The 14830-nt window shown below is 35.2% G+C and overlaps 2 protein-coding genes and 1 non-coding gene across 3 annotated transcripts; all 3 read right to left on the bottom strand.

Annotated features, from left to right (window-relative positions):
- Positions 1-271: 271 nt before the first annotated feature.
- On the bottom strand, positions 272-5375 carry LOC141668493 (linoleate 13S-lipoxygenase 3-1, chloroplastic-like). The gene is made up of 8 exons (XM_074475382.1): positions 4946-5375; positions 4457-4737; positions 3493-3730; positions 2952-3269; positions 2576-2769; positions 2104-2399; positions 1750-2013; positions 272-1522 (listed from the first exon to the last, which is right to left on the bottom strand). The coding sequence occupies exons 1-8, from the start codon at positions 5295-5297 to the stop codon at positions 766-768; spliced, it is 2700 nt and encodes an 899-aa protein (XP_074331483.1). The 5' UTR covers positions 5298-5375; the 3' UTR covers positions 272-765.
- A 3151-nt stretch (positions 5376-8526) lies between these two features.
- Positions 8527-8608, bottom strand: TRNAS-GCU (transfer RNA serine (anticodon GCU)). Its single transcript has one exon. It is a non-coding gene; the product is annotated as a tRNA-Ser (tRNA).
- Positions 8609-9692: 1084 nt separating this feature from the next.
- LOC141665195 (uncharacterized) lies at positions 9693-10190 on the bottom strand. The gene has a single exon (XM_074471177.1). It carries the CDS (start codon positions 10188-10190, stop codon positions 9693-9695), a length of 498 nt encoding a protein of 165 aa, XP_074327278.1.
- Positions 10191-14830: the final 4640 nt, after the last annotated feature.

Raw genomic sequence — 14830 nt, 5'->3', positions numbered from 1 at the left:
GAATGTCTTTGAATTTTATTTTACATAAATTAATTTTCACCTATATCATTCGTTGAAGAAAATAAATTAATATTTTTATATTTTTTTGCTGCCATTGATATACATACACTTTACTTCCTTAAAAAATGACTGGATTGCTCTCTTATTTGCCACATTTTTTATTGCTCATAGACGATATTAACACAAAGTTTACGGAGGTATGCTAATTGCAGCATTTTGCCAATTTTGCTAGATATTAAAATAACACAAAGTACACATTAAGCAAACTTCATGTACACAAATTGCAATTTACTCTACATTTTTTAATCTTGCTGGCATTTAAAGTCTTAAAGACCAACTCCAGTTCAAGTAAATTTAATTTTGCCGTAATGATCAGTACCAGTAGGAGCTTGTATACCGACTTTCAAGGTAAATGCAAAGCTGGCAGAGGTTAGCAGTCAAATGAAACAAAATTTATTCAAATTCCAGCTAACAGAAGGAGTTCTGGCGATTCCCTAACAGAACAAGCCAACCAAGGCATTGGTCTAATTCGTGTTACTGCAACTCCCCTGGATTCAATTTTCTTCAATGGACGATTGCGATCTATCTGTCTATTTCAAGATTGCACACACCTCCATTTTCATAGATCATAAACCACTTTAAAATCACCTTTTAATACATATGTTCCCAGAAAATTTGTTATACCCTGACTAGTAACTAGACCTGATTACAGCCATCCCACATCTAACCTTACGGGACTGAAATGTCAACTAGCTGAATAACTTTTCATATACTAGTGCTATTGGGAATACCTCTACCTGTTGCTCCTGGACCAGAACTTGGTGTGAGCAGCTCATACGGTAACACTCCAGCACCACGTCTGTTCTTGAGTTTTGGATCACGATTTCTTTCCTCGATTTCTTTCTCTATCTGTCCGATCTTGGATGAGAATTTGTAAAATGCCTCAATGATTTCTGCATCTCCGGACCAGGTAGAGGGATTACTTCTCTCTCCAATGTACTCCTCATCTGCTGAGTGAGTTGACAGAGTATCCACCACAGCCATGTATTTTGTTGATTGTAAAACACTAGGTATCGAAGCCAGGAAATATTTCTCGGGATCAGAGACAAAGTTGGCATATTCAGGATCATTTTCTTCAGGCACTAATCGCCGCATAAGTGGTGGCCTGTTTGGAACATAACCACCATAAGGATACTGACCAAAGTTCAATGCAGCATGCTGAGCAGATGCAAGCCAAATTAGGGTGGTGAGTATGGAAGTGAGATCTTCACTAGTGGCTAATCTTGGCCACCAGCTTTCAGTACGCTTATCAGCATGGCCTATATTTATGGATTCTGCATACCAAGCTTGGAGCTCCCTATCGTTGCAGATAGTGTCTGAGTCTGGGTAGTAATGATTCACATAGGTGCGTACCCAGTTACTGATAGCATCCCAAATTAGAAGTCCATCAGCAGCATATGGGTAGTCGGCGAGAAGGAGTTTCAAACCATGGGGCTGTGTTGGGTCTGGTACTGCCATACCCCTGAAAAGGAAGATATAGTTAACTAGACTGTCAAAATGTCTAAAGATGTGCACTTAAATATTTTACATGATATATCTACATAATTATTTTACAAAATTTTCATTCTAAAAGTTGCGAAACCTATCTTTAGCATGCCTCCACTGTAAACTGTTGAACTCGTGACAGTCCAGTGTACTGTAGGTGCTGAAAGAGTGAAATTAATCAAGATTTGTTTGCAACAGTTTTACCTTTGGATGAGATCAGCAGGAAGTCCCTCTAAATCAAAGCGCCAATTCTTATAGGCAGCCGAACTAAGCTCCATGGCGTAGCGACCAGGAGTAAAGCATGACTCCACAACACCATCAGCATTGATCAAATTCTGGCGAGCCAGGGCATTGATCTCGAGGGTGTATCTCATGTGTGGGTCAAGAAGCTTGTATATAGGGTGCATTGCACTCAGTTGCCTATGCGCTGCAATGATAAATGGTTCTGTGCAGGCATGTGTACGTAGCCTGTATATATTACCAGCACGATTTCATTCAACACCTCATATACAGGCAGCAAAGGAAAGAATGGATGTAGAAGAGAATGCTACTGCTTACCAATGATATACGAGTTGATGAGCTCCAGCATCATTGGAACACACGTGGGCTTTTGCAAGCTGCCATAACCAGTTGGTACTGGCATCTACTGGAGGTGTTACTACTCTCTTTGACCTCGAACAAGGACCAGGCAAGCTAAGCTCAATAGCAATAGGCTTGAGGGTGCCTGCAGGAGTTGAGAAAAAGATGGTGCGTGTTGCATATGTTGCACGACCATCAAGGGCATTTATTTGGTCGATAAATGGTAGGTAGATGTCATGGTAATCCACGATAAAAAGTTTATTTCCCTTTAAAGCCTGTGTACAACAACCAGAAAAATGCAAATTAAGATAAAGTCAGATAAATTAGGGACTATTGTACATATTCTACATTCTTTTGGATGAGTTCTCCATAAGATAAGATAAAGAAAAGAAAGTAAAGGTTTCAATATTATTATTCCCAAGGAAAAGGAATTTAGGTGATTCAAAATTACCTCCTGCACTGTCATGCCGTTAAGTTGGCCAGCAATGTGTTCCTCTTTAAGAGCAGACTCATGAGGACCATGGATCCCAGGGTCAAGCTTGCTCACAGGTGGAAAAACTCTAAGTCTTTCGATGGCGACGGGGTTAACCCCTGCTATTGATTGGCGAGCAAATTCGTCATCTCTAAACCATGCAAACTTGTCCTCTGTAATGCGAATGACAAGTTACTGACAGTGTTAACATTTTATACGTTACAAGGAAAACCTTTACCGTAATATTGGTAGTAAGTGATAGGTGCTTTGTAGTTATTGCAGTTCAGGTATAAATTGAGTTTAGATCTTGGTTGATCAAATTATAAAAAGATCACACAAGGTGACTAATGCTTACGTGAAATTATTTTGGGGATGTCATATTTGAGAAGATAAGCATGACTTGATCCCTTGAGCATAGGGAACTTCTCTAAAATTTTATGCTGCGGACCTAGCTTGAGGAAAAGACCGTCACTGTAGAGGCTGTCAATCTGTTCAAACCCCTTGAAGTTGGGGTTTTTCGGTGAGAATTTTGCCGTGATAGCTGGAAGCAAGTTGTGGAGAATGCCCTTAAACCTACTAAACGAGAATGTATTTGCTTTACACTCCTCAAACCGTTCATCTCGTGGCACATACATAGGCAATGGCTTCTCCACTCGGCTCTCTGCATGCTTATCTGTATGATAAACAAAAACCAAACAACATTATTGTTAACAATGCAGTGCAAGAAAAACCTTTGATTTAGACCTGCTGCAACATATAAACTTAGAATGTATAATGATGCTTCAGTAGGCACAATATATCAATTTTCTTTTCATATTATTCATAAATTAGAAAAATAAAAATTCAAAAATACTATCAAGTTCAGCCACGCTCATGTTGTGGTTAGTGCTACTTACCACTAATGGATGGAAGGCGACCAGTGCGGCAGCGTCTTGGATATGGGATTTTCTCACCTCCAAGTGTAGGCCTAACAAAGTCAATTCCCTTATCAGGAATTCCCAGATCATTGTACACATCATAATCATATATCCTGTCTGACAATTTCCTAACGCCTTTGCCATCACCCCGCAGATCTCTCAGTTCTTTTTGCCTCAATGCTCTAAGCCCTGCTGGCGTTTCACTTGGCAGATACGGCTGTTTATTCAAATATCATAAACATTATTGGTGACTGTCCACAAAATGTAAACAATAAGTATTTCGATGTAGTTCTTCGTACAGTACCAGTTGGTCCAGTTCTGTAGATAACCAAAATTCAAATTTAACAAGTTGCTGATGATCAATATGAATAGTGGCAACAATTAATATTACTCATATATACATTGCCCAGGAAAGCATACGATGTTGGGATATTTTATCAAAAACACCACCAACGGGTCCATACAGAAGCATTGGTGACTGTGATTCAATGCCCCGAGCAGCAATTTAGTTGTACATTGAAGTCAAAATTATGGTTGTATCTGTATAACAAGGTATAGACTATTTTGATATTCAAGTTACCCTGTTCTCGTCTTGTTGACTGAAATTCCGAATGCTTCTTTACTGAAAAGTACACACTAATTCACGAAAAAAGAAAAAGAGAGAAGGAAATACGAGAACCCTGCTAGTCGTTAGAAGAGTAACATAGCAAGAACTTAATGAGTTTTCAAAGGGTGAGCGATAGTAAAAGATCAAAATGGTTTGGCATGAAATTTCAGTAGTACCAAGTTCTAGTACCTTTGCAAAACCTTAGTGTCTATAAATATAATTGACTGATTGGATGATAACTAACAGTAGACTAATTGAAATAAGATGGTCCGAATTTGGCCATCAGTTATTATTAAAAAGCAAGAATATGAGCACTATTAATTTAATGTATTTGACCTGATTAGAGAAGAAGATTCTTTTCCCAGGAAGATCTTTATTGGATTGAATCCATGAATTGCAAGGGAAATGAACCGGACCACATGCAAATCCTTCAATGGTGATACTCGCCACGAAGAACTCCTTCTGATTCTTGTTCACCACTGTGATTGCCCCTGGCACTCCAAAATTCGAGTCCACCACGAAATCTGCTGTGTAATTCACTATCTCTTCTTTCACATTCGATTTTTCAGACCAATCCTTCAGCACAGTTTCCCTGCTTTTCTTTGGTGTTCCAGAAACTCCAAAAAAATAAAAAGTTGCTGGTTTTAATAATCATGCATATAATAAATTTACGAGACTCATGTACTAGAAATTTATAATACCGTAAATATCTGTCGATGAAGAAAAATCCGAGACCCGGATAATATATATGATAGATATTACTAAAAACAGAATCTTCAAAGAATAATCACAGCAATTCTTGAAAACCCAAAAAAAAAGACTTACTTGGATCAACTTGAGTACTGATAAGTTGTAAAACAACATTTCTTCTAATAAAGTCAGTAAGAGAATCCCAACGTTTAACAAGTGAGTCTTTGAAATCTTCCTTACTATTATTTCTGACAGTAATCACAGCTTTGACCTTAAACTGAAAAGCCAGTTCAGGAGCAATCTTGACCAAACTCTCAGTGATGGCAGCTAAAGGAGTGGTCCTCTGAAACCTCTTTTTATCTGAACAAACAACTGGCTTAACACAAACTCTGTTTCCACTTCTCTGACTGAAATGACTGTTAAACAAAAGAATGTTTGGTGTTTTTTTTTCAACATAAATTCCCATGATTTCTTTGGCAAGCGCCATTTTGATGATTCTTGTAGTATATTCTTGGAAAAGTTCCAGCAGGAGGAATGTGAAGGCTAGAAGGTGAGGTACACTGATGATGTATGGTGTATGTTTATATATATAGTTGTAAGAAACGATATGTTAACACTGGCCAACGAACACGTTTTAATATTGTGTACTTTTGAGTAAAATAATATTTTTGTTGACTTCATGCTTGGGATAATGTCTAGAATGCTCTACTAATGGTAGTTTTTTTAGGACCGGATCTGATTATATTCATATAGGATTCAAATTTAAAAATTTATATATATATATATTGATATTTGAATTTAAATTTTTTTCAAATATAATATTTGAATTCGGATTCGATGAATAATATCTGAATAACATCTGGATCTAAATTAGATTTTCAGTCAGAATTTTGTTTCTATATTAAAAATTCAAAAAAATTACAAATTAATAGTAAAAATTATAATTAATTTTAAAAAAATAAATCTTATTTTTTAAGAATTGAGTTAAGAGTTAAAGTGATTTATACTTATTTCAATTTTTCCAAAATTAAATTTTATTAAATTTTCTGTTGTTATTTTTGAAAATTAAAGTCAGGTGATATTTTCTTAAAATGTCAGTGAGGACTCACAGGGGTGTGATTTTCTTAAAATGCAACCTCCAGTCCTCCGGTTTCTAAAGACGAAAGCATGTGGAAGGAAAAAAGAATTTAAATTTTAAACTTTCTCAGCCTCCCAGATTTAAATCCGGAAGAAAGAGAAATCTTGAAAAGAAAGATATATATGGTATTAGAAAATATGAGTAAAATTTTATGTACATCATATTTTTGTCAAATCACGGAGATCGCTTATAGTGTTTAACTAAAATCTTGCCTAATTTTTTTTACAAAAAACATATTATTTTATGAATTATATTCTAAAAATATCATTGTTTTATTCATAATTTTGAATATAATACATGTACTGCATTTAAAATATTACAAAATATTTTATTATACGAAATATATTTAATTTGCAGAACATTTGTTCAAATTGTAAAATATACATATTATAATTATTAAACTTAAATAATATTCAACAATTTTAATAAATTAGTGATATTCGTATAACATACTTAACAAAATGCTATATTTCATAGTGTTTATATTAACCTAGGTGGTCTGTGAGGTTTCGATAAAAAATATAATCTCCATAAATTTTTTCTCAAAATAAATATCATTTACAATTATTCCAAATATGTGAAAATTCTCAAAATTCGAGAATATACAAAATAAAGAAAAAAAATTGTTTTCTTTTCCGTGCTTTTTAAGGAATATTATGCGGGAATTAGATTTATTTTTGACGAGTGAGTAAGTAATGTCATAAAATCCCAGAAATAAAATCAGAAAAAAATGCATGATATGCGCTTGATTTCCCTCCTCCCTGGAACTTACACGAGCTGCAAAGAATTTTTATGGTAAACGTAATGCATGTAAATATAAAATTTATTTAAATGTAATATATAATAAATATATAATATTTGGATACTATCATCTTAAATTCATATCCTCTCATTATAGGACGAGTCTTATTGAATTGAATAATTAATAGATCGGATTTTTTTAGAAATTGATAGGTGTTTTTTTTACATTTTATAAGTTTACAAATGACTATCTATTCTCAATAATTATCGGGTGAGTCAGAGTCGAACCCATGTGCTGGGAGGACAGAGGATAAACTTCTTATCACTGGAGCTATCAAATCGTGCTCAGAAGTCGATTGGTGAATTTAGTTAGAAATCGACTTAGCTCGTTTAAGTGTACGACTCAAGTTCGGGCAGAGATTTTAACTCGTTTAATTAAACGAGCGACACGACTTGATTCGTGAAATTATATGAGTCGAGTTCGACTATAGGTTTAGAATCGATTAAGCGTAAACATAAACGATCGGCTCGCCCGACTCCTTTAAATCGGCTCAATTAGTTAAACGAGTCGTCTCGGCTCGACTCGACTTATAAAATTAAACGAGTAGAAGTCGGGCGGAGATTTAGACTCTATTAAATAAAACGGGTCGATTCGGCTCGACTCGAATTACGTCCGGTTCGGAACTCAACTCGCTCGGTCCGAATTAAAGCCATGCCCCTGACATGATGCAGTGGCTGAAGTGAATAAATTTATAAAAATATTTGTATTTATAATCATTAAGCAGCAGCAAGCACGTTTAAAATGCTCCAACAACCAACACCATACACATGGGCTCCAGAATTGTAGCACTAACCTGGGACTTTTTCAAAGGTAGCTGTTGATAAACTTTGTAGCTTGAAAGTAAGATTCTCCCACATAAAAATGTATGTATATATATGACACATGTTTTGAATAGAAGGATCCTGGCAGTTTTATATTCACGAACGTGAAATGATGTGCGAAATTAAGAAAGTAGATTGACTGAATTTCGTCCAAGAAGCTGCTAAGAAAAGCCAACTTTGTAGGGGTGCGATGCTTTGTTTGCTCTTCTTCTGAATCTTTACTCTTCAAGTGTACTCATTCCCTTGTGCTCTAAAGCCCCCCACTAATGTAGTTGACATATTTTTAACTTTTTTTTTTATAATTTCCCCACATGTTCAATATGTTCTTCAACTGATTTAAAATTCAGTTGAAAATCATAGTTCTATATTCATCCCTGAATGCAAATTATTTAAAACGAAAAGGTTTCGAATTTTTACATTAAATTGTATAATTTATTCAAGTGTATATCAAACTTCTCAAGGACAAAACCCGATCATAAATTAAACTCTATGATTTATCAAATGTAAATCAAACTTCTGGAGATCGAAACCCGCATCTAATGCCAAATGATTGAAATTATCGAGACCAATACTCACGCCTAGTGCCAAATGGATAGTTTTAAGTTGGTTTTGAAATTGACAATTCCTTAATCCTGGCAATTACAAGTAAATAGATCCATACTGTGACAGGAGTGGGCAATCCCACCCCCTTTCTTCTGCATTTGTATTGCACTTGGCAGATGGATCAAAAGTCAAAACTGGTCAAGTCTGTCCTCTTGGTACTTCAACGATCCCACTTGTAGCTTCTGATTTAACATGTCTTTTCCATTACACTAGATGATGCAAATTGCAAATGTTCCTGTTCCTCTTGTTGTCACAATCCTTTAGTTTATAATCATATCACAAATTTCTGTAGGGATGACTGTGAGTGTTGTATCCGCGTTATGCTAAGAAAAGAGGAAAAGGAAAAAAGGAGCGACACCTGAGAGATTCGAACTCTCGCGGGGAAACCCCATGTACTTAGCAGGCACACGCCTTAACCACTCGGCCAAAGTGTCATGATGCTGTAGTGAATCAGCATATTTTTTACAATTTATAATCGCAAACATGTATATAGTTTAATCACTGCAAGATGATTTTATGCCATGGTATAATAGAGGCAGAGCATTGCCATTTGCCAGTGAAGTAGTCCACATTTCACAATCTATAATCAATAAAATTTTCTTCATATTTGACAACTGAATGTCAAGTTATTCTAAATTTCTAATTGATAAAAAAAAACGCAAATTATTCATTAGTCCTCCTAGAGACCATGCAATCCGTGACATAAGAATTCCAGTGTAGAATAGGCTTCTGCAATATAAGTCAGTTCCTTTCCATGGTCTAAACCAGAAGAGTGTCGAACGCTTGACCTGCATAGCATCCATATAATGCCATCTGAACATAGTCCCTGCAGCAGAGCTATAAGCTCATTTACATTCCTGTACAACCAGAGGAACTGGACTATCTGATCTGGTATTCAATTATGCAGGAACACCGAGCATAACACCATCTGAAACACCGACAACATGTCCTATCATTTTGCTTTGGATACTTATAAGTCACTGAAGCAGTGGAAACGGCATAACACTATCATCCCACTCAAAATTGGCTATGATAATAAAAGTAATTGTTACTTCATAAATAAAAATAACTCTTAGACCATTGCTTAGACTTTCCAGAAATAAATTGAGATTAGATGCATGTTTCACTCGTACACCTCTGTTCATTGGATAGATTAAGAACTTCACGAGAAGAATGAAGGATAATCCAATTCGTTAAGAATTCATTCATGCACACTAACATCGTTGGTCTAAACTCAGCACCGATGAGTACATTAACTTCCATTGATTAAGCATAGTTATGAACAAAAATAAAAATGTCGAAATTCTGGAATACTCATAATTTCTGTAAAACCAAAACAAAAGCATAGTTGTACGGCTGCTCTATATGCACTAACGCTTGTAAATTGAACGATAACTCTTGTATTCTTCAATTGATCATTTACCTTTTGATAACTTGGCTGGTATCATTCTTTGAACAAATCCAAACCATATCTTCTTTTTTTAAATATAAACTTAGTGGCTTAAGCTTACAGCAATTTCATCTACACAACTTTTCATCACTTCCATTTTCAGAACTAGTAGACAATGATTCATCGAGAGCAATCTGCGATCCAGCTGGAATATAACTACCCGAGCTACTCAATCCTCTTCCACCTCTTCTTGGAGTAGATCCCGGTGAATCCAAACTCCGCCTTAAGATACTTCTCAGAGCTGATATAAGATGCACAGCTGGATTTGTTGGCGGAGAAGATAATCTAAACTCGTTACAGAAACTCATGTGCTGAATCAACGCGTCTTCTTCTTCTTGTGTATTCATGATCCTCATTTCATATTTCACCGCCTCTGCACACAGTCCACATATCCATTTCCCTTGGTATCGATCACGAATCCTCTGTATGTACTCCATTGTGCACTCCTCTGTCAATCCGCAGCAATCACACTTGACATTTTCAACATCAGTTTGCTCTAACTGATCAATCAATGTAACGTTGCTCGGATTCATAATCATTGCTTCACTCATAACTGATGCAGCCATTTCTTCCTACTAAAATTAAGCAAATTAATTTTTTTTTGTCGTCCAATAAGACTTGCAGAGCAACTTGTTACTCACTCGTATTCATGAATTTTGAGCTAATCGTTCACTATTCGTAAATAATATATATAAAAATAATCGTTCAACGTGTACCTCGTTTGAGATTTAATCGGAAGATTTTCGATATGTATACGATGCAAGTTATCTCTCTTTCTCCCAGTCTGCTTCTTCTTCAACCTTAGCTTCTTCGAAAACGAAAAAATTGTACATCGAAGGCATTTCTATACAGAGCTAACAAGCCGAAACTTCACAATACTTGTGTCAAATTGTAACATACATAAAAGACATTTCAATATCACTTTCAGTTTCTAGACCACGAATATTTCTTTTAATTATTGAATGGGAAAAAGAATAAACAAGCTTGAATGATTGATTGTTCGACTACTAGTAGAGTCCACGTCAGTAATTTCCTTGTTATAAGAAACTGAAAATGAGAGAGCCTTATATTATTGGAATGCCAGCTGTTAATTATGGGTTTTTGAAAATACAAAGGCCTTAGCGTGTGCGCTGTCCACCAATGATTAACTGCCATGTGTATATTCCGACGTGTACGCCCATCTATCCAGCTCATCTTTGTTCGACTAGATCAACACCGTAGTTAATTGATGTGCTGTCGTATCTTTGACATATTTATTGCTAGAGGTGTGATTGGTTAAATTTTCCTACCTGACACACGAAAAGTATTTTTTATTATGCTTGGGAAAATAAATTTAACCGTCCTTGAATTTTATTTATTTTATGATCTAAAGTCCTTGTATTATTAAAAAATTAATTACGATACTTGAACTTTTGAATATTTTTAATTCGGTTCAATCTGTCAAAATAAAATTAACGGAAATCAACTTTTACTTATGTGGTAGGTAACTAAAATTTTAAAATCTTAGTTAGATGCTATCCGGATGCAGAGAAAATAATATTTTTTTTGCATTTTTAATAAAATCTTTTTTCTAGTTCAATAAATATAATTAATGGTATTGCACTTTCATCAAATTTTAATTTCATTAATTGATTTGGGTACTTTAATATTTTTATATAATAAGTGTAATTTGAAGCAAAAAATTGAGTTTTTATTAAATAAAGTACTTCAACATTAATAAATAAGTATTGAGATTACATTAAAATAGAGTGTTTGAAACTAAAATTAAGTACCGAGTAGTAAAAAATATCCAAAGTACTCATAATTTTGATACTATACATCTTAAATTATTGCAAAATTAAAACACATTCTACTAATTACAACTTCACCTTTTTCTTCCCTTGGTAGGCTGACTGATGTTCTGAACTCTTTTTTTAGTCGTAAAAGCCGAAGCCCCTCGTACTGGTTATGAACTATCTACTCTGATTGTCTCATTTCCTGTTGAGAAATAAAGTTGACCATCCTTGTTACATTTGTGTATCCCAACACGGGGAGGAAGTGGAGGCAACACCCATGCATTGGCCGCATTAGATGGTCTTCTCCTTTTCCTTTTTGGTTGTTGAACTTGGTCTGTAACATCATGTTTCTTTTTTGACTTGTTACTTTCTTCCTCTACATATATTAAGAACAAGATGCATTAGTGAATTAACTAAAAATATCAAATATTTAAAGACATACTAAAATCTAACCTTTTGCTGCAGTTTGGGCCCTTGCACCTCACTTTGATCCTTCTTGGTCTCAACAACTGTTAGGGGGAATACACACAAGTATATAATCAAATAAATAATGCAAAACATACACTCAATATATGATGCGGAAAAACCCACGTCCTAACTTGTATTATTAATCAAAACAATTATCAATAATACAATCAATCTCACTAAACGGTATTCACTCAAGCGATACTTATGTCAAACAATACTCAAGCATACATCAAAACAATAACATGACTATGTTTATATAGCCATCACAAACTTAGCCAACAAGATATACCTAATCTGATTACAATAATAATTGTCTACCCAGACAATTATTATCCATTCCTATTATAATAATAATTGTCAACACATACAATTATTACCCAACTCAAATATGATAATAATGGTCTACCCTTACAATTATTACCCAATCCAATTATGTTTTCTATCACCAAGCCCATACTACCAATTGGGTTTAACCCCAACAATCATCCCCTTCAACCCAATATGATTTCATGCACAACCAAATTAACGGTCACCATCAAGTCATCGACGTCGATTCGCCAATACCTCCCCTCGAACAATAACCCCTCCTTCTAGTACAAAAAGATTTCTCTTATCTTTTCGACCTTTGAGTATCTCTAAATCTCCTTTAGTGACTTTCAACATACTGTTCTTCATCATAACAGTATATCCCAAATCAACTAATTTCCCAACGAAATTAGATTTCGATTTAACTCTGGTATGTATCTTACTTTAGTTAACTTCTGAACACGACCGTTGTGACATTTCATTGTTACCTCACCAATTCCAGCAACCTTTACCGTTTTACCGTTCGGTAAAGTTACAATCTTTCCCTCACACTTTTTGTAGGACGAGAACCACTCTCTCCTACCACATATTTGATGAGAACATCCCGAGTCAAGCACCCATTCTTCTTTTGATCCCTTCTCTTCTTGAACCAAAAGAACATCTTCATCAGTTTCTACAAGTAAAACACTACCCCCTCGATTTTTCTTCAACTCTCTCAAGTCTTCTGTTGCCTTTGGACACATAAATTGTATATGACCCAATTCCTCACAAGAAAAACACCTAATATTAGGGTTATGTTTTTTAACGTACTTCTTTTCCGTGTCACGCGTACGTACCACGAATGCACTTCCATCAGATGTGTCACTCGATTCTTGTTTCATCAATCTTTCGGCTTCCAGTTGAACAACAATAGTCTCATCCAAATCTAACTTCGTTTTCCCAACCAATAAAGAAGTCATCACAGTATTATACTTCTTCGGTAGAGACACTAGTAGTAGAACAACTTTGTCCTCATCCTTCAATTTTTCATCCAAATTATTCAGCTGGTTGATTAAGCCATTAAAACGATTCAGATGATCTCTTAAATCTCCGTCTTCTTCCATCTTAAGCCCGAACAAATCTTTCTTGAGAAACAACTTGTTGGCCAAATACTTTGAGTGATAAGTCTTCGTTAACTTCTCCCACAAATTCTTGGGATTGTCCTCTTCAAGAACATCATACTTGATTTCCGGTGCAAGGGCCAACCGGTTCGTTGATGCCGCACGTAACTTCATGTCTCCCCACTTTGTATCATCAACTTTAGTAGGCTTCTTCCCTCCGAGAGTCGCATATAACCCTCGTTGAATTAACAGATCTTTTACTGTGCTTTGCCACAAGGTAAAATTGTTTCTTCCATTAAACAATTCAATCTCAAATCCCCCAACCTTCTCCATCATGAACCTTGGCTCTTGATACCAATTGTTAGGGGGAACACACACAAGTATATGTACAAATAAACAATGCAAAACACACACTCAATATATGACGCGGAAAAACCCACATCCCAACTTGTATTATTAATCAAAATAATTATCAATAATACAATCAATCTCACCAAACGGTATTTACTCAAGCGATACTTAAGTCAAATAATACTCAAGCATACATCAAAACAATAACATGACTATGTTTATATAGCCATCACAAACTTAGCCAACAAGACATACCTAACCTGATTACAATAATAATTGTCTACCCATACAATTATTACCCATTCCCATTATAATAATAATTGTCAACACATACAATTATTACCCAACTCAATTATGATAATAATTGTCTACCCATACAATTATTACCCAATCCAATTATGTTTTCTATCACCAAGCCCATACTACCTATTGGGTTTAACCCCAACAATCTTCTTTTTGTCTCTCATTGATTTCAGCTTCACTAGATTTACAAGTTATTTTGTTGTGACCATAAAGTAAACACTTTGTTGTGCAAGACATGCCTGTATCATAACAAGACTAAGTCATATTGACAACCCTAAGATTAGTTGTATTGTAACCTTAATCTGTAATTTATACTTGTAACACTTAATGTTTGTAAAATGTAAATGGAGCAGACTGGAACATTTTTCTCTAAACAGTGTCAAGCCTAAGAATTCTATCTGGAAGAAGATCAAGAAGATCATGCCTCAAAAGAATTATGAAGAAGCTTGGAGTTGAATAATTCTGTTTGGTGAAAAACATTCCAAGTCAAGATCTCTACAAGTCACATAATTAGTGTTATAGAGAAGTCATTCGAGAACTCAGAAAGACCTATCGAGAACTCAGGAATTGTCTATCGAGAACTCAGGAAATGCTATTGGAGATATCGATAAGTCAGATACCTATTCGAGAACTCAGAGATATCGACAAGTGTACATTCATTAGAGAACTCTGAGTTATCGATAAATCAAAGTCCATTAGAGAACTCTGAGTTATCGGTAAACCAAAATTCACTAAAGAACTCAGAGTTGTCGATAAGTCAAGTCAACATGCCTATCGAGATGTCGAGTTCTCTACAGCTTAATTGGAGATCTCGAAATGAAGAAATTTCTCTAAGTACAGAATTGCAGAACAGTTTAATATCCAAGGTTGTAAATCAACAAACAATTCACATAGCTGGATTGA

The sequence above is a fragment of the Apium graveolens genome, chromosome 6, assembly GCF_009905375.1.
Source record: "Apium graveolens cultivar Ventura chromosome 6, ASM990537v1, whole genome shotgun sequence".
NCBI lineage: Eukaryota > Viridiplantae > Streptophyta > Magnoliopsida > Apiales > Apiaceae > Apium > Apium graveolens.
This window is presented reverse-complemented; position numbering and strand designations above follow the sequence as displayed.

Coding starts and splice junctions, on each gene's coding strand:
- LOC141668493 (XM_074475382.1), bottom strand. CDS start 5,297: ATGGCGCTTGCCAAAGAAATCATGGGAATTTATGTTGAAAAAAAAACA. Junction 3,270..3,492: donor TCGCCTTCCATCCATTAGTG/GTAAGTAGCACT, acceptor TTTATCATACAG/ATAAGCATGCAGAGAGCCGA. Junction 2,014..2,103: donor CATCAACTCGTATATCATTG/GTAAGCAGTAGC, acceptor TAATATATACAG/GCTACGTACACATGCCTGCA.
- LOC141665195 (XM_074471177.1), bottom strand. CDS start 10,190: ATGGCTGCATCAGTTATGAGTGAAGCAATGATTATGAATCCGAGCAAC.